At 49.2% G+C, this 25,925-nt stretch overlaps 1 protein-coding gene across 1 annotated transcript in view; it reads left to right on the forward strand.

Annotated features, from left to right (window-relative positions):
* The window catches only part of CUBN (cubilin), a 173,561-nt gene continuing 147,636 nt past the window's right edge, over positions 1 to 25,925 (forward strand). Inside the window, exons 1-18 of the mRNA XM_054171388.1 lie at positions 1 to 119; positions 273 to 402; positions 775 to 867; positions 1,802 to 1,840; positions 2,564 to 2,665; positions 3,567 to 3,670; positions 7,903 to 8,029; positions 8,950 to 9,118; positions 9,762 to 9,887; positions 11,415 to 11,510; positions 12,687 to 12,808; positions 15,066 to 15,252; positions 16,825 to 16,943; positions 18,557 to 18,791; positions 20,137 to 20,318; positions 21,065 to 21,227; positions 21,428 to 21,618; positions 25,388 to 25,544. Of these exons, the coding sequence (XP_054027363.1) occupies positions 1 to 119; positions 273 to 402; positions 775 to 867; positions 1,802 to 1,840; positions 2,564 to 2,665; positions 3,567 to 3,670; positions 7,903 to 8,029; positions 8,950 to 9,118; positions 9,762 to 9,887; positions 11,415 to 11,510; positions 12,687 to 12,808; positions 15,066 to 15,252; positions 16,825 to 16,943; positions 18,557 to 18,791; positions 20,137 to 20,318; positions 21,065 to 21,227; positions 21,428 to 21,618; positions 25,388 to 25,544 (2,461 nt within the window). The remainder of the gene's footprint in view (positions 120 to 272; positions 403 to 774; positions 868 to 1,801; positions 1,841 to 2,563; positions 2,666 to 3,566; positions 3,671 to 7,902; positions 8,030 to 8,949; positions 9,119 to 9,761; positions 9,888 to 11,414; positions 11,511 to 12,686; positions 12,809 to 15,065; positions 15,253 to 16,824; positions 16,944 to 18,556; positions 18,792 to 20,136; positions 20,319 to 21,064; positions 21,228 to 21,427; positions 21,619 to 25,387; positions 25,545 to 25,925) is intronic.

The following is a 25,925-nucleotide window of genomic DNA, read 5'->3' on the forward strand; positions in this document are numbered from 1 at the left end:
ATGCTTTGGGCTGCTCCAGCTCCTGGGCTTTTAGCTGCATTGGTGTTGCTTACTGGGTTGAGCTGTGAGTCAAACCAGGAGCGAGAGAAGAGGCAGAGGAGAAGCATCTCTGACGAGCAGTGAGTACCATGGCTTGCAAATGCACTGCTTTATGTGGTGGCTTCCAAGTGGCAGCAAGGGGAGCAGGAGGGCTTCACTGCAGCTCTTTTTGCATACTCCTTGGCAGATACAAATCACTAAATGATCTCTTTGGTTTTGCCATCACACAACAGGCCTCGGCTGTCCTCAGAGCAGGGCAATTTAGTGTTCCATGCTGGCTCCAGCAAAAACATTGAATTCAGAACAGGACCACTGGGGAAAATCAGAATCAATGAAGAAGACCTTGCAGAGATTTTTAGTCAGGTGATGGAGTTACTTTCTTTAAAATGGTTTCATTCTCAGCTTTGCACATTAACATTTCAGTTGGCTTCAGGATTTGCATTAGCTAATATTTGATGTGTTTGTATGGTTGTGATTTCATACTATGTCTCTCAGCACTCTAATATGAAAGTAAACTGCCACAGACTTGTAAAGTAATAAAGGGATGGGTGCAGGACAGAATGAGAAGTTGCAGCTGTGTGTGGCACAGCTCTCTGCAGCTCACTGCACTGCAGCATAGAAAGACAGGCAAGGACTGAGCTTTCCTAAGCTGTTGAAAAGTCAAAGCTTGTCTGCATTTGTAAGCTTCTGAAACAGCCAGGCTTGGTTCCCATCACCTCTGCTCTTTACATTCAGGTGAGAGAGAATGGTGCAGAGATTCAAGAACTTCAAAAAGCCAGCAGTGCCTCTCAGAATGTGTCCCAGCAGCTTGCTCTGCTGCTCTCCAAGGTGAGCCATACCCTCCTGCTGCCCTCCTCCATTCCCAGTTTTCTGTTCCTAAGATGAATGTTGGCACCTGGCTCGTGTCAGTGTTTCTGGAGCCCACAGAACTGGGGCAGAGTCCATCTCTCATCCCAGCTCATGGTCTGTGTTTAACACTGAGGTGGGCAGTAACCCTGGAGGCAATGGGAGTTCTCCTGTCAGTCCCACAGTGTCCATTGTGGGCTGCTGCTTTTGTTTCCTGTCAAATCTCTAGAGTGTATCCTCCACCATCTATGGGAGTGCAACCCCCCTGAAGGCAGGACAGGGGCCAGGAGCGTTCTTGCAGTTGTTACACACACAGCCTGTGCCATAGGCGAGCTGGGGAAAGAGGCCTGTGCAATACCTTTGTCTCTCACCTGCTACTGAAGCATTTTCTCCAGCAGAACCTTTTGGAAGCTTTGTCTGACTCAACTGAAGTCTCTTTTGTTGTGGTGTTGCCATGAGGTCCTTACAGGAGAATACTTCCTGGCCCAGGAGGTCCCCCGTTAGGGACACTGTGCTGACACAAACCCATCATATTCCTTGATTCCCCTTCAGCTCCCTGTCTGCTTAGATCCCACTGAGATGTGGTGAACCTTGTCCTGGCTCCTGGTGTACTGTCCCAGGCCTTCAGCCTCTGAATATTCACATGCTCAGTGGGGAGCACCTGAATATATCTTCACAAGACTGAGCCTTGCTCCTTGGAGCCAAACTGGGATATATTTAAGCTCTCACTTTCTAAGCAGCCTAAACCACCAAAATCCCACTGAGCTGGGGCCTGCTGTGAACCTGATTGTCACCTGGAGTCACATTGCATCTTGCCTTTGCCCAGAAGAAAGCACTGTGTCAGCCTACCAGCATCCAGCAGGTAGCTCTGTGGCCACTCATACCCAGCACCTTGTCACTTCCATTTCTCTTGCAGGTCACCAGTCTTGACAACAAACTTCAAAGCTTAGATCAGGTGAGTCAGTGGGGAGCAAATTAGAGGCCAAAAAATAACCCCCAGCCCCAAGTAAGCAAAGTGAGATTACAGTGGTAAATAGCTAAATGATTTCTTTCCTCTCATGCACTACTCAGGGAAACCTTGTTTGGTAACAGGAGGTAAAACAGTGCCAAGATTTTTGGGGAGGTGCAAAAAGCCTCCCTAAAGCCATGAGCTGTGCAGGAGTGTGCTCTCCTGAAAGGAAAAGCAGCTGTAGCCTCAAGAACAACAATGAGGTACCAGGGGAAGTAAACTCCCTGCACTGCTCTGTCTGGGGGGTTCAAGCTGGGTTTTATCCTGTGCTGGCAATGGCTACTTTCTGACTGTCACCTGCTTCTCCCCTGAGCTTGTGGCAAGCCACAGCTGCAGCTGCCAGTGAAAGCAGTTGTCAGACACATCACCCATGGAACCAAGACGACCTCACAGCCTGCTGCTGAGGAACAGCCTTTGTCAGTGCTCCTCAGAGGGCTCTTCCGAGACCAGCCATACAGGCACTGCTTTGGACAGGGATGAGAGATGCAGCTCAGAGCCTTTACAAATCAACCTTGCTGGGGTGAAAAGAAAAGGGGGGGGGGGGGGGGGGGGGAGGGAGGAAGAACCCAAGAAACAATGAAATAAAGTAAATAAATACATAAAAGCTCCTCTTGCAAACAAGAGAAGACAAGCAGGAACCTCATTTTCTGCTCTCTGCCTGGTTTTCAGGTGGTCCAGGGGAAAGCCTGCAGCAGCAGCCCCTGTAAGAACTCAGGCACCTGTGTGAACTTGATAGATGGTTTCTTCTGCCTCTGTCCCAGCAACTGGCAGGTGAGTCTGCAGCCTCCTTCAGCATGGGGCAGGTATCTGAGCTGTAAGGACACACCTGGCTTCCTGCAGCTGTGCTGAAAGGCAGCCAGTTCGGATTGCTCAGGACAGTGAGACCTGCTGAGCCGCAGAGCTGCAGGATCTCACCCCTTGCCTGGTTGAGGGGCAGCCCTTCTGCTTCCCAACAGCAACATACCCCAGAGGAACTGAAGTCCAAAGCACTGGGCCAGGCCCTGCACTGCTGCACGTGGGTGATGGCCACGCAGCCAGTGGTGCCTGGCAGCTCCCACAGCAGCCCTCACAGCAGCCTCTGGATTTTGCTGAGCAGTGAACTGGCTGCAGACCTTGCTGCCGGCCTCATGCAAGGATGGAGAGAGTGTGGAGGAAGAGAAGGATATCTACTCAAGCCCAAACAGATGAGACAAAGTGAAGTGTAAGCATTCTGAGGTTTTCTAACCCAAAGACTTTCCTGGCAAAGGCTTTAACGGTGCTGTGACGTGCACTGGAGATGGAAACGTTTTGTCTTCTTCTCAAAGGCTCTCAACTTAAAAGTTGTCCAGGCAAGGTCTGGGTTCAAATTGCTGTGCAGCTGTGTAAGACAGTCAGTCCCCACAGAAATGGTTTGAAACCAACTTTTCTGAGTCTTCTGCTAGCAAGGTGGGAAGTGAGGACAGCACTGTGCTGTCCATGTGCCTCCTGCAAACATCTGAAGTATTTTACCTCCTAGCCAGGGTCACTGAACACAGCTGAAGGAGGGAGCTTTGTTATGCTGGCTCACAGGGGACGCAGTGGTGGTAGGAGCCCATTGTTTGTGTGTCTTTGGAAGCTGCATTAACCACTGGCTGTGTGCTGTGCTCCATGTCTCAGTTATTTGGACAATAAGCTGTGTTCCATTTCATGTCAGGGTCTCCTGTGCTCAGAGGACGTTAATGAATGCCAGACTTATGCTGGAACAGCCTTGGGCTGCCAGAACGGAGCCACCTGTGTGAACACCCCGGGCAGCTACAGGTAAAGCTCCAAACCCAGCCCCCAGGGCACTGTGTGAAGCACCCTGCTGCTGCCCTTCCCTGCAGCACACCTCCTGGGAGTGAGCCTCTCTGGCATCCATCAGTTATGGTCTCTTTCAATCTGAGGCAACAGCAGGTCCTCCACACACTGTTCATGGAGACCACTGCAGGCACAGAAGGCCCTCTGAAGCCATTCCTGCTTTGAAAGAAGGGCAGCAGGAGCCGTGCTGGGGAAGAAGGCTGCCAGCTGGGGGCTGGCTGCAGGGACCCAGCCCTCCGTTGTGGGTGCTTTAAGGGCAATGTGCTTCCCCCTGGGCTGTCCAGGGCAGTGAGCTGTGGCATGCTGCTCCCAAACCAACACTGCCCAGCCTGCCCACCTTGTCCTCCCTCCAGTGTCCCCTACCCCTTGAGACTGAAAGCAGCAGGGAGATGAAGGAGGTGACCAGCACTGGCCCAGCAAGACCCTGAGCTGCTGGAACCCTCCCGAGCGTGTGGGCACCTTTGCTCCCTGGCGTTCCCGGCACAGTGTGAGACTGGCATCAATGCCCTCACCCCTGCAGCAGTGCAGGCAGGGCTGGGGCTGCAGCTGAGCAGGCACTGCAGGGTGCTGCCAGGCAGGACAGGCAATGCCCTCTGCAGCCGCAGGGCCAGGAGGTTGCCTGGGCTGCCTGCACGGGCCCTGTGGACATGAGCTCTCTGGAGCATGACCTGCCCTGGCGCTGCCCAGCTCCCCTTGGTCACAGGCTGAGCCAGGCTGAACATCCTGTGCCTGCTGCTCCAACCTGTCACACGGTCTGGTGAATAAATACCTGCAGACCCCAGGCCGAGCCAGGGCTGTGCTGTGGGAACCAGCAGGCTGCAGAGCATGCCGTGGCCCTCTGCAAAGCCTCCTTTTGTCTCCTGCTTCAGCAGGAGCATCTTAGCCCTCACAAGCAGTTGCTTGGCCTAAGACTGCCTTGTAGTGCCTTGTAGTGCTTGGTCAGCTCCTGGGGGAATTCTTCTGCAGTGCTCCTCACACTTGAGCCTTAACCCTTCAGCTGCAGGGTGTCCTGGGCAGGTGATGCTTCCTGTCAGCTTTGCTTTGATTTTGAAGGCTGTTTCCAGCTTGCCTGCAGCTGACCCCAGCACAGACATTTGTGAAGGACATGGCACCCAAAGCAGCCTGCAGCTTGCTGTGTGTGTCTGTGTTCAGAGGTGTTACACAGCTGTGTGCCTGAATTGCAGTGAGAGGACAAACCCTCTGCCTTTCCTGCAAGTGCTGTCATTGGGTGAGGGCACTTGGAATTCCTCCAAGTTTCTTCCCCACTGTCATTTTTTCCCTCCTTGGTGCTTGCTGAGTCAGTGCTAACTGCAATGGAGACCTCTTCTTAAGTCACCCAAATGTGAGGGGGGAGTGTCAGGATGGAGCCAGGCTCTGCTCAGGAATGTCCAAGGACAGGACAGGGAGCACTGGGGGCAAGCTGGAGCAGAGGAACAGAAGGGAAAACTTTGTCACTGTGAGGCTGCTGGAGCCCTGGAGCAGGCTGCCCAGAGAGGTTGTGGAGTCTCCTCTGGAGACTTTCCATACTCACCTGGATGTGTTCCTGGGTGACCTGCCCTGGGTGACTCTGCTCTGGCAGGGGTTTGGGCTGGATGGTCTCTGAGGTCTGTTCCAACCCCTAACCTTCTGTGATTCTCTGAAATGTTAATATTGCTGCTTTTGCATAATGCCCTCAGGATGATTCAGTGCTTTCCCCAAACCCACTGTCCTTGTCCTGTCTTCACAGCCTCCATTTCACTCCATGTGCTCCCTCCTGATGCCAACCCCTTTCTCAGGCATTGCCTACATGGATCCTGCCCTGGAGCAATTACATCCTCCAGCAGGGACTGGGTCAAGAGGTGACACCAGGTGGAGGGCAGTGCTGCATTAGCACCGTGCCACAGAGCACTGTGCAGGCTTCCCTCCCTGTTCAGGGTCTTTACCTGCCTGCTTCAAGCTGTAATTCAGGAAAGCACAAAAGCATGAGGGGAAAGAGCAGGTAGCCAGGCAATACCTTATGGAATCAGAACTGTAATGGGATGTGGAGTCCCTTGGATGAAAGGCTGTGTAAGAGTCCCCAGGCCTACCAGACTTCTGCCAGTACAAGCAGGTCTCATCACAACATGCTGTCAGAAAGAGAACCAGAGCAGTGCCAAGCAGCAGGGCATCACAGCTTGGCTGAAGCTCCTTGCACTATGACCTTGAAGCTGTTCTCTGAGCATCTTCAGATGGGTAGCAGATTAATCTTTGCCAGGCTAGGCAGAAGACAGTGTCATTGTGCCCCTCCTCTGGGCCAGTCAGATTGCCCTGCTGTGTCCTTTGGAGCCGAGCGTGAGGCCCGCAGCTGTACTTTGAACAGACAAAGGTGATGAGGTTCCCTCTCTTGCTGCCTCTGTGCTTGCCCAGCTGGAGCTGCTGCAGTGGTCAGAAGGTGTGGGGTTTTCAAGCCCAGGTTCAGCCAGGTTGCTTGCCATGGGTACAGTGGTTAGGTATCTGCAATTGGCTTATCAGACTGCTGCTCCACTGAGCATGTGACAGCCTGGCAGGGACAGCAGCCATAAACTGCTCCAAGGGTCAGTGGATGTGGTTTATCATGATCTCAGGAGAGCATTTGGCACCATCTGCAAACAGCATCCTTGCAGCTGAACTGAGCAAGTGTGGACTGGATGATCAGGGACTGAGGTGGATGGGAACTGGCTGAAGGACAGAAGTCAGAGTTGTGCTCCATGGCACAGAGTCTAGCTGGAGGCCTGTGTCTAGTGGAGACCCTCAGGCATCAGTACTGGGACCAGGACTATTCAATATACTGATCAATGACCTGGCTGAGGGCACAGAGGCACTGCCAGCAAGTTTGCTGATGACACCAAACTGCTCAGAGCAGAGCTGACTCCTCTCATGCTGTGCTGCCATCCAGCCAGACCTGAAGAGGCTGGAGAAATGGGTGGGGAGAAATGGAATGAAATCCAACAAGGGCAAGGGTAGAGTCCTGAATCTGGGAAAGAACAACAACATGGAGCAGGGTAGGTTGGGGACTGACCTGTTGGAGAGCAGCACAGAGGAGAGGGACCTGGAGCAAAGGAGGTGCCATGGGAAAAGAAGGGAAAACATTGTCCCTGTGAGGGTGCTGGAGCCTGAAGCAGGCTGCCCAGAGAGGTTGTGGAGTCTCCTGCTCTGGAGACTTTTCGACCCCACCTGGATGTGTTCCTGTGTGCCCTGCCCTGGGTGATGCTGCTTGGGAAGGGGGGTTGGACTGGATTATCTCTAGAAGTCCCTTCCAGCCCCTAATGTTCTGTGGCTCTGTGATCAGATTCAGAATGTGCAGGTAAATGCTTTTAGAGTCATCTTCATTAGCCACCTGAAAAGCATTTCACAGGGGGATGCACCTGTCCCTGTGAGCAGCAGGCACCAGCAGACATCACAGCACACAACCTGCATCCAAATGAGCATCTCACTGTGTGAGTGCAAAGCCAGGGAAGTGACAGGAGCCTTTCTGTAGGGTGAGGTCCCTCTGAGTGGTATTTCAGAGCCTCAGGCTTGGCCCGTGTGGCAATGAAGGGTCCCAGAAAGGAGGCAAATTACCCAATGGCTTAGAAGTTCCTCATTTCAGTTCCACCAAGCCTGCAGGGTGCTGTGACTAAGATGTGCCCTGTAAATAACAGCACAATGCAGCTGTCAGCCTGCAGGCCAAATCCTCTCTGCAGAATGCCTGCCTTCAGCCCTCTGCTTTGCTCTTCCCACCCTATAGCCCCACGGTCACCTGGCAGCTGGGGTGCTGTGTGGGTTCGGAGGTACTGCTCCCTGGGCCGGGCCAGGCAGGGCACTTCTGTCTGTCACCAGAGGCAGGGCTCAGGCATCGGACTCTGGGAAGGTCATCAACTGGAAACCAAGGCTTGAGTGCTCCCTGGCCCAGGTGGGGTTTCCAGGCTCTGCTGAAGTCTCTTTTCTCTGGGTTTACACTTGTGTGTGAGGCAGAGGGCCATGGATTCTCCCACGGGGCAGCCAGCCACGGCTAGGCACAGGTGCCGCAGGCTGTGCTGGGGAGGAGCCTTGCTTCTGAGCAGGGCTGTTAATGAGCCTGTCAGCAGAGCTGAAGGGACAGGTGTCATCAGGCACTCTGCACACCAGTGGGGAGGGGGCTCCTGCTCTGGCAGTGTGGGATTTTAACAGCTCTCCCCAGACAACACTTGGGTTCTTCTGTCTGCTTCCCCCATTAGGTGCTCCTGCACTCCAGAGACCTACGGGCCTCACTGTGCCTCCACGTTTGATGACTGCCAGGAAGGACATGAGGCAGCCTGTGAGCATGGCATCTGCATAGATGGAGAGAGGGAGCAGCACAACCAGGTGAGGAGCAGTGTCTGAGCCTCGTCACACAGCACAGCACCAAAGAGCAGCGAGTGCTGCTGAGCACCGCGGAGCTGTGGCACACACTGCTGCAGCCAGCAGGAAATGCCTCTGCGCAACACAACCTGAGCTGTGCCGCCCCAAGGAGAGCAGAGAGGACTGACAAAGCCTGGTGTCTTGTTAAAGGGACTTGGCACAGTATCAGATGTACTGCTACATCCATGGGGAGCTTGGAAATGAGCTTTTTCTAAGTCAAAGTCTTGTTTGAAGGGCAAGATTCCTACTGCCCACCATTTGGGGAGTTCTGAGCTGCTGAAATACTTTATTACTTACATGATTACTTTGGACAAGCATCATTCATCTTGTTTGTCTTGAATGAGGCCTTGAGCTACCCGGTTTAGTTGGAGGGAGTTGGAACTGGATGATCTTCAAGGCCCCTTCCAACCCAAACCATTCCATGAACCTTTGGAAGAAGGCACAGCTGTGGATCATTGTTGTCAGTGGCCTGGGAGCTGCCAGGGCTGGGTGGTGGCTGGGTGGCTGCTGCTCAGCTGAACTTGATCCCTGACTCCAGGGACAGATTTCATTTATGAATACAATCAAGCACCCTGTGGTTATTTCCATAATCTAAAGAGGTAGAATCAGAGGCAGAAACAGATGGAGAAAGCTGCTGAAGCAAGGTGTGACTAGAATAGAATAGAATTAACCAGGTTGGAAGAGATCTTTGAGATCATCAAGTCCAACCTATCACCCAACACCATCTAATCAACTAAACCATGGCTTCAAGCACCCCATCCAGTCTCTTCCTAAACACCTCCAGTGCTAGGGTTTGGAAGACACTTGATAAGATGAACTCCTCCTGCCCTTTTCTTGACTCTTCTAACTGTCTTCAGTATGTGATGTGATGTTTTCTGTGGCAGCCCAAGTACCACTGTGTCTGTGACCCTGGCTGGATGTCCCCTCCTGGCAGCCCTGCCTGCAGTGCTGACATTGATGAATGCAGCCTCCCTAACCCTCCGTGTTCACAGACTCCACTCGTGGAGTGCCACAACACAGCAGGCTCCTACTATTGTGGCTCCTGCCCCACAGGTATCACCTCCTTCCGTGCTCTCAGGTGGGAGAGGGTGGTAGCAGCTATGTGTGGCAGAGGTATGTCATAAGCACAGACAGAGGATCCAGATCAGTGAAATGCTTTGTTCTGCACTCTAGAGAATAAATGCTCACAGGTTATCTGTGTAAGGCAGGCAGTGCAGCCTAACTCATGGTTTATCCCACCCTAAACTGGGCATCTGAACAGGTTTGATGTCCTCCCATGTCCTTCACATAATAGGTCTTAGGTACTTTCATATCCTTAGGCTCCCTGCCCTCAAGCCACAGAGCCCATGATTCTCCTTGCTGAGTTGGGTAGGTGGAGCAGGAGTATGTGAACTACTGAACCAGAGCTGTGGTAAAGCTTTGCTGCAAATTGTGCATGTGTGCAATAGCCCAGAGCTGCCTCCCCTTCAGGCTAAAGTGTGCTTGGTTCTGGAATCCCCAGAACACAGCTCAAATGAAATGTTCCTGCAGGCACCCCTCCATCCTGCTGTGTTTGCAGCCTGTGCTGCAGAGCAGCTCTCTTGTGCTAATGAGGTGAGATTCGTATGTTCCTGTGCTGGGAAAAGGTCTAGTCAGAGAAGAAGATGAAAAGGCCAGGCCTTTCCTAGCTTAATGTCTTTCCTGTGCTTATTTCTAGGCTGGCAAGGAAATGGCCACAGTTGCCAAGACATTGATGAATGCAGAATTAACAATGGAGGCTGCTCACCCCTGGTTCAGTGCATCAACACAATGGGATCCTTCCACTGCGGGCTCTGCCCACCAGGTGAAATACATCTTCTTGTTCACAACAACATGACAAGGCTGAAAAGGCCAAGATTCAACACATTTCAACAACCAGGCTGGAGGAACTGGGCTATGAGGAGGGGCTGAGGGATCTGGGGGTGTTGAGGCTGGAGAAGAGGAGGCTGAGGGAGACCTCCTTGCTCTCTGCACCTCCCTGAAGGGAGGCTGCAGTGAGGAGGGGACAGCCTCTGCTCCTTGGTGGCAAGGGCCAGGAGCAGAGGCAATGGTTGCAAGCTGCCCCAGGGGAGGTTCAGGCTGGCTGCTAGGAAATCTTTCTTGCCTGGAAGGGTTCTGAGGCCTTGGAATGTTGTGCCCAGGGCAGTGCTGGAGTCCCCATCCCTGGAGGTGTTGAAGCAGTGTGTGGAGCTGGTGCTTAGGGCCATGGTTTGGTGCTGAGCCTGCAGTGCTGGGTGGGGGTTGGACTGGCTGAGCCTGGAGGTCTCTTCCAACTAAAGATGTGTTCTGTGAGGCTATGTTCTATGGTAGAAGAAGCAGTAGGTGCAATATAGAATAGCCCAAGTATAGTCACCCTGCTTCATGCCCAAGTGCAGTCACCCTGCTTCATCTCTCTAAGGACATTTAGTAAAGCATGTCTCCAGTGATGCTCTAGAATGCTCCTGTTGCACCAGGAAGCCCTTTCTGTGTTTTGTGAAGTACTTCCTTTGCATGGTCATTAACAGGAAACAAGGGCTGTGTAATTACACTAATAATTTCAACATCTGTATTAACTGAGAGAGCATCTCCTGTGCCATCAACCAACTTATTGTTTGGCTTAAAAAGAGCCTGGACACTTGTCAGGCTCTGCATGCTGTCTCAGAAGGCAGAGTTTCCATGCACAGCTCAAGGAGTGCATGCTGTGGTTCACCATCTTCATGGCTTGTGGTTTATGGTTTAAAATGCTCTGTGAAATGCATGCAGGAAAAAGTGTTTCAGACTGGCCTTCAGCTGCAGCTTCAGTGGCAACAGAGTGCAGGTAGTGAAGGCTCTCAGTTGCTGAGTGCTTGGAAGCATGGCCTCAGACAGGCTTTGGTGTGGTACAGCAGCCCTCAGCTCCGGCTGTGCAGTTATGTTGCAGTGCTCTGGTCCTGCTGAGCCTGCCAAGAGGTGCTGGATGTTGTGTTTAAGAGCCAAGGGCAGCTCTGGAGTGTGGTGGGAAGCCTGGAGGTGGTTGGGACTGGCTGGGTGCGGATGCTTAGGGAGGGCAGCACACGGTGGCTGAGAGAGCTGAGCCTCCCTGGGCTCCCTGACCTCTCTGCACACGGCTAGCACCAGCACACCTTTTATATACACTCGTGGTAGGGTTTAATGACAATCAGAATCCATCCCTGCAAAGTAGCAGCCACAGCAAGTGTGCTGGGGTTTACTTCAGCAGCTCTCTCAGCCTTGTATTTTGAGCTGCAGAAGGTGATGATCTTACACCATTGGTGGGTGCTTTTCTCACAACATTACCGCTTTGCTGCCTGCTCGTGACGTAATTCATTGCAGTCTGACATTTGCCTTTGAACAGGTTATGAGGGAGATGGACAGACCTGCACCCAGGTTGATATCTGCTCAATAAATAATGGAGGGTGCCATCCCCTGGCTAATTGTACCTCAGCTCCAGGTAGGATGCTCTCTTAAAGACTGTAAGTAACTGTGGTAGTGAGAAAAGCTCAATTCTCCCCCTCCCCCAGAAACCACGGCTAGCTCAGTTGGAGAAGCAAAATGGAAGGGCTATATTTACAAGCAGAATGAAATGCCAGTGGTCTATACACAATAGACAGTATCTACAATATATACAAAAATATACAGCAAAGAATGTAACACAGAAATGCTGCCTCCCCCCCGACAGAGGAGGGCTCCCCCCCCGACAGAGGAGGGCTCCCCCCCCGACAGAGGAGGGCTCCCCCCCCGACAGAGGAGGGCTCCCCCCAAAACCCTCTTTCCCCCTGCCTCCCTTTTCCCAAAAAGGGTTAGAGAGAGAAAGGATATTAAGGGAAATTTTGTTAGTTCAAAGCAGTTGTCAAAGGAAGAAAAAAATAGAATTAGTCTCTTATCTCCTTAGTTGAAGGTCAGAAAACTGCCAGAAGAAAAGCAGCAGCTGTCCGGACTCAGACTGAAACAGGCTGAGACAGACACTGGCTGCACAGAGCAAAACCTAAAAGTTACCTTCCCACTGATCTACCAATGAAATTCATTTAGAATTGGCTTTGTTTTCCTTTTTACACCAAAACATTCAGCCAGAGTGTTTCAGTAACTGACCTTTCCTAAAGGCACAGCCTAAAGCTGTCACAGTAACACCAGTGTCAATCTCAAGGAGGGTTTGGTTTGGCTGAATCCATTTTGGAGCAGCAGTTTGGATCGCTGCCCCTTCTCCACAGCCAGGTTTGCCTCACTCAAGGGAGGTGACAGGCAGGTTAGCTACAGCCAGCAGGCTCTCCCACAAACACTGCCAGAAACAGCTTGAGGCTTCACCAGCGAGCAGATTTCACCATAAAAATGTGGAGATCATCACCATTTCTCTTTGATGCCATTTTCCAGTTCCAGCTGTTCTCACTATTGCTCTGCTTTCCATAAATGCTCTTTAAATGCACCACTACATCCCATAAAGACAGCCTGGGACCCTCAGATAGCCACAGCAAAGAAACACTGGCACCTTCTCATGGGCAGGCTGGACACTGGCCAGCGAAGGTGCCAGCAGGTCAGACAAGTTAGGACCATGCAAAGGCCCTTTGGTGTCATTGCTGCTGTCACTCCAGCAGGCCTGGCTCACTGTCTGTGTTTTGCCTCCTCTCCCAAGGGCTGGTGCCATTCTGCTCCTGCCCATCTGGGCACACTGGGAGCGGCTATGGGCCACATGGGTGCTCTCCTCTCAGTGACATCTGCCAGCTGCAGAACCCTTGTGCCAACGGACAGTGCTTGGTAAGTGCAGGCTGCTCTGCAACAGGCAACGATGGGCACGCACTGACAGCTGGGTGCAGGCATCTAGAGGCCATGAGGCAAGGCCAGGGGGAAGTAGGAGATCAACCTGGGGAAATGAGTCTGGGGGCACAGAGCCATTTCTGGGTCTTGGAAGTAGAGGCAGCCAACTTGGCACTAATAAGCTGAGAGGTTGTAGCTGGTACCCCAGAGTGTTGGGATGCTGGTGGAGGAGAACTGATGAGCAGCTGTCCCCAGAGGGACAGGGAAGTAACCTTGAATTGTGGAGGAATTACTCATGATATCAAACCCAGTACCTCTCTGCTGCCCTCCCACTGCTGCTGTCCAGTCCAGTTAGTTATGTGTTTCCAGACTGCTCTTGTGAGAGCCCCTCTGGAGCCTCAGGCTGTCCATGTGGCTATGGGTCTGGAGAACGTTCACAAATGATGTATTTGTTGTTCCATTAGAATGTGATCCCATTTGTCCATATTGGTCTGTGGGTATCCTCCTCCTCCTGAGGATCCTGGGAGGCAGGGAAGAAAATGGATGTGTGATACAGACTTGGTAGTGTTAGGTTAACAGCTGGATGCAGTGATCTTAAGGATCTGTTGTGAAGGGAGCGTACAGAGCAGGGGGCTATAGAGCTGCTGATTTATTACAACTGAATCTGCTCTCCTTCCATCTGCTAGCATCATAGAATGGTCTGGGGTGGAAGGGACCATCAAAGGTCATCTAGTCCAACCCCCTTTGCAGTATCCTCCTCTCCCTTCCTAAACTGCCATTGTTAGTGACATTCAGATCTCTTCCCTTCCCCAGGCTGAACACCCCCAGCCCTCTCAGCCTGTCCTCATAGCAGACCAATGTGGACTCCAAACCCATCATCATAAATACCCTCCAACCAGAATCAGCACCATCCCCAGGGCTGCAGTGTGGACTTTGCTGAGCACACCACACCTCACAGCCTTTGCAGGATCCATGTGGAGACACTAAATAGTTGCTGTGCATGGGAATGAATCCAACACAATCACATTCCAGGTTTCAGTGTCACTTGGGAAAATACTATTGCACAACTGATTAAACTATTAAACCATTTGACTGTTTGGAGAGATGACACAAAACCTGCACACAACTCACTCAGCAAAGGAAAATCTGCCATGGATACCCAGGGATACCCTGCCTACCTATCTTGTCTATTTGTCTACCTAGTTTATCTGTCTCTCTATCTTATCTTATCTTATCTATCTGTCTCTCTATCTATCTAATCTTTTTTTTTTCCTGACTACTTAGAAGCTATTTTAGTTGGTCTATTAAAAGGTATGACATCTTTCCCTAAATATATCTCAACATACAGCTGCAGGCAATCATGGCTGCAAACCTCTGCATAAAGAGAATGATACAGTCAGATACTGCAGTAATGGGTAGTAATAGGGTGAGAGCAGAGCTGTATTTGGCCAGCATAACAACAGTGATGAAACATCAGGAAATGCAGATGAGAAAACACTTTTTTGCCTTATAAAGCAGCATCCAGAGCCTCAAATACACATCAGAATTCTACTCCATCCCACTGAAAATCTCTGTTCAGGACACAGAGGACATGGACAGAGAATGCAGAGGGTAACAGAGAATACAGCACATTGTGTATCATCAAAGATGGGCAGCATTTACAGCCTGCCTTGCCTGTGAAAATCTGCACACCAAGAGGACATGGGAAATCAGAATGCTAGAGATGTGGAAAGGCTCTGTTGTCAGAAGTAGTAAAGGCTGACACAAAAGACATGGAAAAAGAGACATACAGAGCAAGGTGCAGAGAAGGTAATGAAATTGTTGCCATTTGACAACAGTTAGCAGCCCCCAGGACTGCAGTGCAGACTTCCCAGGGAGCAGGCAATGGGAAGGATTTCTGAACTTCTGTTCCCTTGAGTTGCTGTTTATAAGGGTTAGAGAACATAGTGGATTTGTTTCGGGGATGATCAATGCCAACCAAACAGCTTTCTGCCTGGCTAAATAGGGCTCTCTAAATGACTTGTAGAGAGTTATTTGAAAGAGCCCTGCAGTGAAATAACTGAAGAGAAAAAGCAAGGAGCTGGGTGATCTGCCTAGGCTTGGGTTTGTGCCGCTCTTCACCAGTGACCATCAAGGCCTTTACATCCCAGAGGCTGTTTCTTGACTCTGATATCTCCACATAAGATGAGTGTAAATGTCAGTCGTTCTGCCAGCTGCTTTGGCTCCTGAATCTTGCTGCCTGTGCTTGTACCCCTAGGCAGTGATCTCTGGGTATTTCTGCCTGTGCCAGGCGGGCTGGACAGGCTCTAACTGCACCGAGAACATCGACGAGTGCATCAGCAGCCCGTGCCAGAACGGAGGCACCTGCGCTGACGGGGTCAACGGCTACTCCTGTGAGTGCACCAGTGCCTGGACAGGACCACAGTGCCAGACAGCCCAGCAAGGTATGGCCAGGACCTTCTCCCCAAGTGAAATGGCAAAGAGAGGCTTGGTGTATATGATTAAGATGTGAATGAGAACCCAGTTATGATGGAACAAAGCAGCCTTCTCAGTGGGTTACAGGTGCCTCGAAGTCAGAGTTTTCTGTGAGTTGAGCTTGTTGCTGCTTTGTTTAGCAGCAGGAGCAGAACAATGAAGTTGATCTGCAGGCCCAACTGGCCTTGACTGGAGGCCAGACATCCTAAAATCAGATCTTTGTTCTTGAGAACATGGTTTGGTAATCTAGCTGGGGAAAAAAGGATCTGATATAATGAGAACAGATTTACAGAAGACTATATATCTATTAATGGTCCTCTTTTCATAGAAACATAGAACTGGTGAGCTTGGAAGAGACCTTTCAGATCATCAAGTCCAACTTGTCTAGAGCTCAATCCCATCACTGCTACTAAGCCACTGCCACTAAACCACATCCCTCAGCACCACATCCATGCAGCTTGTAACTACCTCCAGGGATGGTGGATCCACCACCTCCCTGGGCAGCCTGTCCCAATGCTCAATAACCCTTTCTGTGACAAAATTGTTCCTGATGTCCCCCCTGCATAGTGTGGACACTATATCCTTTGTTGTGAAGCTGAGGGGTCAAGATGAAAAGCCAGGAAAGGTTTTCAAATGGAGCTGTAACAAAAGAAACATTATCTGTGAAAACAGGGGACTCTGGATTTGACAGAGTGACTGCAAGGTCGTGCCTTCAGCTCTTCTCCTCCATGTCAAGTTTGCTGTTTGTTTGGGATGTTCTCCCATCAATTTTAATTAACCAAGGTCAGGATATCGCTGCAGCCAGCGTCCCTGTGGCAGCTGTCTCTCAGATGCCTCATACTCATCGGATACAGAATGCACACCTTTCACTGAGCCTCTGGGAAATCTGCTCTGGCTTAGGGCTGCTTCAGGGCTACTTTCCTATTTTCCTCCTATATCTAACCAGTGGTATGTTTTTATTGAGCACATGTGGGGAAAGCCCCTTGGGTTTTAACCACTCACAGTAGAAGGGAGAGAAACCCCATTTTTATCCAGTGAGAAATGCCAGTGTATCAACTTTTGCTTCACATGCTGTGCACTGCATGGCTCAGAAGAGACCACAGTATGGCATGGGAGGGATTGTCAAGCCCAGAAATACAGCTAAAAAGAAAAAGTGGGTCAAGAAAACATCTGAGAAAGACAATGTTATATAATGTAAGCATTCAAATAAAATTTTATTCTGGGTGAGCATTTTAAAGATGCTTCCTGGAAACAAGGCAGTTCATGGGCATCTTCCATGGAACCAGCAGCTTCTGGCAGTACCCACATATTCCAGCTGAAAGGCTTTGCTCTTTTCCCAGGAACTACTTTCCTCTCAGGAGTAACATTGCTCATTTTCTGTGATGTTCATCCACGTTAGAGGAGCTCCTTGCCAAAGAGTCCTTTACCTCACACTTGGTTTAGATGTTTAGGAAGCCAAAGCTAGGGAAGGAAGTTAGGTTTGTTTAAGTCTGCACAGGGAGTGACAGCACCAATGAATCAGTTTCATTTTCTCTCTGCAGTTTGTGGAGGCTATCTCTCAGGCTCCAGGGGGACATTCAGTTACCCTAACAACCCAAACAGCCAGCAGTACAGCAGCGGGGTCAGCTGTGCTTGGGTTGTTCAGACCGATACAAACAAGGTAAGAGGGAGTTCAGGTAACAGAAACCCTTGCTCTGCAGGACCCCTCAACTCATCAGAGCACATGTGCCATCTTTGTGCTGCACCTTGCAATCTCAGGATCCAATCCAATCACAATAAACAGTTTTGCAAAAAGAGTAAGTTTCAGATCACAGATCAGAGAGTGCTCTGGGTTGGAAGAGACCTCCAAAGCTCATCCAGTCCAACCCCCCTGCACTCAGCAGGGACATCCTCCACTAGATCAGGTCACCCTGAGCCCTGTCCAGCCTCACCTTGAATTCTCCAGGCATGGAGCCTCAACCACCTCCCTGGGCAACCAGTTCCAGTGTTCCACTACCCACCTGGTGCAGAACTTGTTCCTCACATCCAATCTCAATCTGCTCTGCTCTAGTTTGAAGCCATTGTTCCTCATCCTGTCACTACAGGCCTTTGCAAACAGTCCCTCTGCAGCCTTCTTGTAGCCCCTTCAGGTACTGGAAAGTCATTAGTAGGTGTCCCTGGAACCTTTTCTTCTCCAGGCTGAACAGCCCCAGCTCCCTCAGCCTGTCATTATAACCCTTGAGCCTTCTTGCCCTAAGGATTTGCTTGAGTTATGTTTTCAAGGTTTTTTCCTGTGCAGCTGGGGGTTAGAATTTGTTCACCTCCCACCAGCTAGAGAAGGGACCTCTTTTACATTGCTTACATGTGGCCTGTGAAGAGCTGCATGAGAAAAGCTCTGCACATGTGGTTCATGACTGACTTGACTCCAGAACAAGTTCCTGTTTCTGGTTTCTGAGTGCCAGCACTGTGGAATGCTGAACTCTTCTTGTCAGTGGGTTTGCATAGTAAGCATTTTTTTGGAAAGGATTAACTTTAAAATGTTTCAATCAAAGGTCTGTTCCTCAGAGTCTTCAACTAACAGTTCCACTTGTCTGAGAAGTAACTGCAAAATGTGGTGCTTCAAACTTCAGAGAATTCTTACTTGGGATTGGAACATTTGGTGTGGTTTTGGCATTTCCTGAAATGAGCTCAGTAGCTTTACAAAGCAGTGCTTGCCAGGGGTTCAGGCAGATTCTATAAATGCAGCTGACGTATCCTCAGCTCTGAGAGCCACTTCTGGCTTCAGCAGAGCTAAACTAAAGCCCATCAGTGAGGAAACTGAACACAGAAAAAGCTGTGTGTGTCACTAACTACCTGGAGTGGGCTATGAGATACTGGTTTTACATGTGCATTCCCATGACAAGCCCTTGAACTGCAGCAAGGATGAGAAATGTTCATTATCTCATGAGGAACCTCCCGTGGAAAGCCCAGAACAAAGTATTTTAGGCTCTATGTCAAGCCTTTCACATAGCTTGAAATACTTCCATAGATATGCTTCCTGGGTGTAACAGACACAGGCAAATGTTCTCAGTTTTCTCTTTCCCCTCCAGATTCTTTCCTCTCTATCTACCTTTTCTCTTTTCTTTTGACCCCTAAGATTCCATACTATCCTCTTCTGTCCTGGACCCTTTCAGGAGATGGCATAATGGCTCCAAAGAGATTCTCACAGCTGCATGAACAAAACCATCTGCTCTCTGCAGAATTACTGCATGAGCAGATGGAAACAGGAAGTTCTTGTTTCCCTCTCGCTGCTAGATCCTGCATGTTACCTTCCCACTCTTCCAACTGGAGACAAGCAGTGACTGTAACTCTGGCTTCCTGCAAGTCCACGATGGGCCTTCAGCCTCCATGCATATGCTGGGAAAGTACTGTGGTTCCTCAGCTCCTGCAGAGCTTTTCAGCTCCCACAACTCCCTGTACTTTTGGTTCTACTCAAGCCAGACCATTTCAGCTGGAGCGTTTACTGCTCAGTGGGAATCTCGGGAGCCTGGTAAGTTTGGTGTCATTCAGCATCTTCCTGTCTGTGGAACAGAAGCAGTGACATTTCCTTTGATTAGGAACCACTGGAAGCAGTAGCATGGCATTTTGCCAGGGAGGGAGGTTGAAATCTAGACATACCTGTAGTTTTAGAGCTTTTAAACTCCAGCTCTAGGCCTTTGCATGAAAAAGCTTCTGTGGCTGGTGAGGCTGGTGAGGAATGCCCCAATGAGCACACGCTCCTGGAGATGCTGTTCTGCTTAGCTCTCTTTCCTCATAGGAGTATCTGGTACTTTGAGCAGGCAAACTGCCCCTTCTTGCCAGCAGCAGGTTGCAAGAGGATAAAGAGGTTGAACTGTGCTTTCCAAACATGAGAGATTATTGGGATTTTGATTTTCAGTTACCTGTGAGCTTTTGATATGATTTGCTGCACATCTCTTCCTGCAGTCTTGGGAATGCCACTTGTGTGACTCTTCCAGGAGGCCTGGCTGTGCACTTCTGGAGCTATCATCTTGTGAGATGTCAAACTCCATTGTTCTTGGTATTGTCTAGAAACAAACTGAGGCCCTGGATTGGGTCTTGAAAGGACCATAGAGTCCTTTCAGGTGCTGAAAGGAACATAGGATATAAAAGTACAGAAAATTCAGGTCTTGGAAGAATCACAGAGTATAAAAAGCATAGGGAATTCAGGGGGCAAGTGGTTTCTTTATTTCCAGAAATACTGAAAGGCTATTGATGTGAATTTGTGGTGATTTTTTTTGCCTTTTGATTGGCAATATTAGATAAGTACTAATTGATTAATGTGGATACTGGAAAGTGAAAACAGATTTTTTTGGGGGGGAACCCCAAACCAACCAACCAAGCAAACAAAAAAAACAAAGAGGGAAAGAGGGAGAGATGTGACTTAAGCAGCTCTTCCTGAGGTATCACATGCAAGTTAGCCTTACCAGTCCTAGCTGTTAGGATGAGAGGGATGGGATTTTTTTCTTACAGGCATATGAAATAGTCTTTCCTGCAAGAAACCTTTTCTTTTTCATGTAAATTGAAACAGTCACATGCAGGGAGACTGCTTGCAGAACCCAAACACAGGGCACTTGATCATTCTCCTACAGGTACTTCCATCACCACTCCATGGCTGTGCAAATCAGGACGAAGCTGAAGGTCTGCTTTTATCATTGAATTGCAGGATTAATTGTAGCAAGAAGGAACTTATTGGTCTGCTTATCTTGCTCTTTGTTTTTGAGTTCCTTCTGGATCCCATAAGTGGTACCTAGCCCTGACATCTACAGGAGAATCCATCTTCTGAGCTGACAGGTAGTCTGCATGTGACTTGTTCTTTCATGTTTCTTGTCTGCTAGAGTGTGGTGGTGAGCTGACAGGCACTTACGGCTCGATAAGCTCTCCAGGATACCCTGGTAACTATCCTGTAAACAGAGACTGTCTCTGGACCATCTCAACCAGCCCTGGCCTCCTTATCACATTTGCCTTTGGCACACTAAGCCTAGAACACCATGAAAATTGCAGTTATGACCATTTAGAGGTAAGGTTTAATTGTGGATTATGACAATATTTTATGGCTATGTTATTGCAAATCAAGACATTGCCAAATGGATTGCTTGAAAATGAAATCCTGGATTGACGTGCTCATTGGTGCTTACTTATTCCAGCTTACTTGTTCCAGTGAAAACTCAGACACAAGCAGTAGGATGATATTCCACTCCCTTGGAGTCTTGCAAATAAAGAGGGTGGGATTCAGGCCAAATACCTGTTGGGAAGCCTTTTCTTGCAATGCTGAGTCTGCAAACTCTGTCAGATGTTAACCCATAGAGAATTAATCAGCCTAAGGAAAGCTATTGGGGAAAATAATCTAAGATTAGTAGATTCATAGTATAGTACAGTCCATGCCTTCATCCATGAGCTTAGAGCTTTTTCTCAAGTGCAAAGCAATTCAGAATTCACCAGTACCCAGCCATGGAACTCTGGATTGGAGCAGCATGTTCTCCACCATTGTTCAGTACAGAACATGACTTCAGGAAAACAGTTCAATAGGAGAGCTCTTGATGCTTGCTTTCCCATTCACAAAACCCTTGATGACTCTCCTAGGAGCCATACTGGTGGGTCTGTTTCACGGTTCTTACATGTTTGAAGCAAACTTCCTACAAGTTTCCCCTCCACTCACCATCTAAAATATCTCCTGGGGTCCCCAAGGCAATTTTAAGAGTGTTGGTACTGTTAAGAGTTGGTGCACATCTAATAATCCTAACTGCTGATATATCCTTTGGCTAGATTCGAGATGGCCTTCTTCCACAGGACCCTGTCCTTGCTAAGTACTGTAGCACTGGATCTCCACCCCCACTCCAAACCACTGGTCCATATGCATGGATTAAATTTCACTCTGATGACTTAGTTACTGATAAAGGCTTCCACATCCTCTATACAACATCTCCTGGTAAGTAAAGATCAGCATTAAAGGTTGGTCTGTTACATTCCCAAGCTAGAGCTGACAGCATGCAAATAGTTGCAATTAACACTTGCTATTTACCATACAGAAAGCCTCTTTGATTTGCAGCTGTTGTGCAGAGGCAGCCTAAGCTGAAAGAGTCTCCATTCTCTGTGAGTGTCTCAACTAATCTATTTCCCCTTTTACAGCAGATCCAGGTTGTGGAGGCAATTACACGGGTAGTGAAGGGGTTATCACATCCCCTTTCTGGCCTAACCCTTATGTCAACAACCGACAGTGTATCTACATCATCAGGCAGCCAGAGGACGAAAAAATACACCTCAACTTCACTCACATGGAGCTGGAGAGCCACACTGGTTGTTCATCAAGTTATATCGAGGTGACTTGTCTTACGCAGTTGATCTGGAAGCTTGATTACATGCATGTACAAAACCATGCTGCACGGTCTCTGTCCCACAGGCCACTGCGGGAATCAAAGGACTAAATACACCAATTTATACAGGTCCAAAAGTCAGAGTGGCTAAAAGAGCAGAAGTATATGTTTTGAATGAAGCCAAGATAAGATAACAAGAAAGGCTATTTAGCTTAAAACTGATTCTGAATTGGCTGCATGTGATGAAGGTGGAGTTTGGACCTGTGGTAAATGCATGACAAAAGGAACAAACCCAGAAATCATTCCTCAGCCACTCTCAGCAATTTCTGTAGGCACGGTGTCGCCTCCAAAGCCTTGTTCTGGGGTGAGGATGAAGCATGCCATGTGTATTTATACACACATACATCTGGACAGATGTCCAGCTTGTTGTTGTGCGTATTGTTAGTTACACATGGAGTTTATTGTTAGTTACACATGGGGTTTATTGTTAGTAGAAATGAAATCTTCAAAGTGTAAGTTAATTACTATTAGTCTAAATCAAATCATAGTAGAAAATAGCAGTCAGAATGCTTCTGTATGGAAGATATAATAATAATATTACTTCAATAATAATGTTGATGTTATCTAGAGCCCACTGAAGGTTAGTTTTGTTTGCTAAAGTGCTTCCTTCACTGGTCTGCAACTTCATGTTACACCCAAATGACTCCTGTGCGGTGCCTTTTGTGTGTGCTAGCACCATGCCTTGATTTTCTTTTCTATCCTTAGGGATAACAAAGGTTATCCTGGTTTAGCCCAGGTCTGCATTTCTTTAAGTGACTTTGGGTGAGATGTGGAACAGTGCTGTGGAGGCCCTGGGGCTCCCCAGAAGGGCTGAGCAGGGCCCTGCAGTCAGGGCATCAGAGCCTGGGGATGTGCCAAGGTCAGGCTGGGACCCGGGCCCGCGGGTGGGCCTATGGCCAGCAGGGTAGGGCTGTGGGGAGCTGCAGACCAGCCCTGCCTGCATGTCACTGGGGCAGGGACCAATGGCCCAGGGGGTGGCTTGGGGTCCTGGGCAGTGGCCAGGCTGGGCCAGTGAGTCCTGGTGCTTGCCCTCAGGACCTGACAAGCTCTTTGTGTTGCTGGCCCCTTCTCCTGTCACCCGAGCCCCGTGCTTTGCTCTGTGCTTGCATGCCCCAAGGCATCTGCTCTCACACCTGCCCTGTCGTTTCTCCACAAGACAAATGTCTCATCCTGCACGGGATGCCTGCTGGGCGCTGCTGTGTGCACAGAACTGTGTTTGTGGCAGGCAGAGGCAACCAGCAGTGAGGCAAGCAGGGCCCGGACCCCTGCGCTAGCAAAGGAGCTGCCCCAGCTGAAGCAGTTAGGAGAGAGCCCCTGGCCCCCGCACAGAGCTGGGTCCTGTGCCTCTGCCACACCGTTATGTGGCAGAGGGCTTGGCTGTCTTTGTGCTTAATCTCTTCTTGACCAAGAGAGGAGCAGGCCCCTGTTTGCTCCATGCAGTTACTCTTTTTTAAAGATGTTATTGTGCTGACATCGTTCCCTTCCTCCTCCAATTCAGAGAGTTTGGCTGGAATGAAGTGTAATTAATTTCTGAACTGCGAGGGGAAGTGTGTTTAATGAAAACAGACAGCTTTTGTTTGTTTGGCCTGCTGCTCCTCTTGCCTAATTGCTGGCAGAACAGCAGCGAAATTCACAGCAGCCAGGGAAACAAAACCATTTCTGTTGAGCGCAATCAGTTTGTGTTAGTTCAGCAAGGCATTTACCTCACTGCTGATCGCACAGAAGCCATTCGGGCCCCCGTGGTTCTGTCCTCCTCTCCTTCCTGCCCAGAGCAGAGCAATAGCTCTGCCATGATTCGCCCAGGACAGTCAGTACCAGTAAAGCACTGTGCTCTTTTAGCAAGGCCTGGTTTTCCATGTGTGCTTTTCTAAAACACTGTCTCACTGGGTTTTGAAATGAAGCTCAGCTAGCAAAAGCTTCTGGATGTTTAAGTTACTTTAAAAGTTGCTCTCTGACAACTGGTTTGCTGCTTCGGAAAGACACAGATTGTTGCCATCCCTGGCGGCAGCAGGAAACCTGCAGAGTTTGCCCAGGGTCCTGACATAGCTCACAGGCACTTGCTCAGGGAGGGATGTTTAGTCTTTTCCTGAGCAAGGAGCAGCCTGGGAACAGGGATTTGCAGTAAGAAACTAGAGATAATAAAACTTCTTATTTAGGAAAGACTCTGACATGGTGCTGCAGAGGCAAGGTGCTAGCCAAATCAGCTCCTTCTCCTTTTAACTGGCAACAGGAGATACTAATCACATGCTTTAGAGAACCTGTTATTTTTATCACTACTTACTGGGCTTGATAAGCCAGAATGTAAGGAGACTCAGCTGAAGGAAAAATGCAAACTCCTGTGAACTGTGCTTCTGGAAACTTGCACTGCTGTCCAGAGATTTTCTAAATATTCCGGCACAAATTTGGCTCCCAGCTGCTCTGCTGTACACCCAGAATAGCTCTGATAATTCCCTCCTCTTCAACTCAACCATTACTCAGAAAGCCTTCTCAGGAGCTGGAGACTGCCAAAGCTGGGCAAATGGGCCAGCCACTGCCTGCTTGCCCAGCCACTGGCAAGAGTTCTCTACCTTCTCTCCCAGCTCATGGAGGAATGAGCTGGGAAAAGAGTTGAAGAGAAGAAGAGGTGATGAAAGGGGACCTGAAGGCTGGATGTCCCTGGCTTTTCCAGTGATGTTCTCTGGGAAGATTTTTTTTGGGGGGGGGTTGACAGTTGACAGCATATAGGTGCATTTAAAAAGCAGCTCCAGTAACATAAGCTGCCACTCCACTTTGTGATATAAGCTGCCACTCCACTTTCACAGCAGAAAAGAGCTGGTTTGTTTGCTTGAGACTCTTTGGGAGAAAGAAATGCCTTTTGTTTTTGCTTGGGCAAATAGCAGAGGACAAGATTTTTGACCTCAGCTTGGTGGCAGCCCTCTTGGAATGAGATGGGTACCTCAGAGGGTGTTCAGAGCTTCTTGACTATAGCAGAGCTCTGCCTGGTCCTCTGGATGCACCTATGCTTACTCATGGATTGTGGGCTCAAGGCCTGAGGTTGAGAGGTGCAAATACCTCTTTTCCTTCTAGTCCTCTTGATAATCAGGATTTATAATCAACCTTTGGGAGAACATGTTATCAAATTAATTGAGGTCAGGAGAGTGGCACTGCAGCAGGTAAAAGCTGGAAGCGATTCCCTGGTACAACTTCATTGTCATTATCAGACATTGGACCCTTCAGAAAAGGGTCAGGGTGTTGTGTCTGCTGCTGGTGAGCTGATGTAAGAGTATGGTGGGACATACTTGTTCTGGAAAAGTGCCACTGAAAAATCACTGGAAGCTTCATGACCACAGCAAGAAAATCACAGACACCCCTTTTCATCCCCAGCCCCAGCTGGCAAAATCTCACAGCTGTGGTGACCTCTTTTGTAGTAAAGGTGTCACTCTCAGAAGCACAGGCCCAAGCTGTACTAGATCTGTGCTTCACGGGGAAAGATCTCTGCCACTCTAATGTCCTGTGCCAGTGGCACATGTGTGTCTCCTGTGGTCATCTGACCTTTCCTTTGAGCTCATATGCTTGTGCCAGTTACTGTGATGACTCTTTGCCTCGCTCATAACTAAAAGAAACAGTTAATGTTTTGCCATTCAGCAGCTCTTGTGAAATTGCTGTTTTCTCTGGATAGCAGATCCAGACACTTCCATCAGCTGATGACTTTCTTGTTTTCCTTTTCCATGGCTAGGTTCGAGATGGTGACAGTGAGATGTCTCCTCTTATTAGCAAGTTCTGTCACAGTACACTCAGGTCTCCAATCACTTCCACCAGCAACAGTGTCTGGATCAAGTTCAAGTCTGATGCCTCTGTGCAAAGGGCCAACTTCAGAGCCATTTATCAAGTTGGTAAGAGAAACTGGTGACTTTCACAGGGAGCTGATCTGTGATTTGGACACTTTCAGTCATTTCTCTACTACATTATCCATAGAATGGGTGTGAGGCAAACTTCAAAAGAAAGTAAGAAAAAGGTGGAGTCAGTTTATTTGGTTATTGCTGCTTTTAGAAATGCTAAGGTGACAGCTCCAGTAGGTCTGTCAGAGGCACTCTGAGCATGCTTGGAAGTGCTTCTGTTAATGATATATCCCTTCCTGCTGAGATACCAAAGATGATAGAGCTAGAATTCTGCCAAAACATTTTGACTTTCATTCTTCCTGTCTTTTAGTTCTTACCAACAAAAGTGCCTGTGTCTGTGAAGCAAACCAGTCAAATCCATTAGTTTTCATGGGC

This window comes from Dryobates pubescens, chromosome 21, assembly GCF_014839835.1.
Source record: "Dryobates pubescens isolate bDryPub1 chromosome 21, bDryPub1.pri, whole genome shotgun sequence".
NCBI lineage: Eukaryota > Metazoa > Chordata > Aves > Piciformes > Picidae > Dryobates > Dryobates pubescens.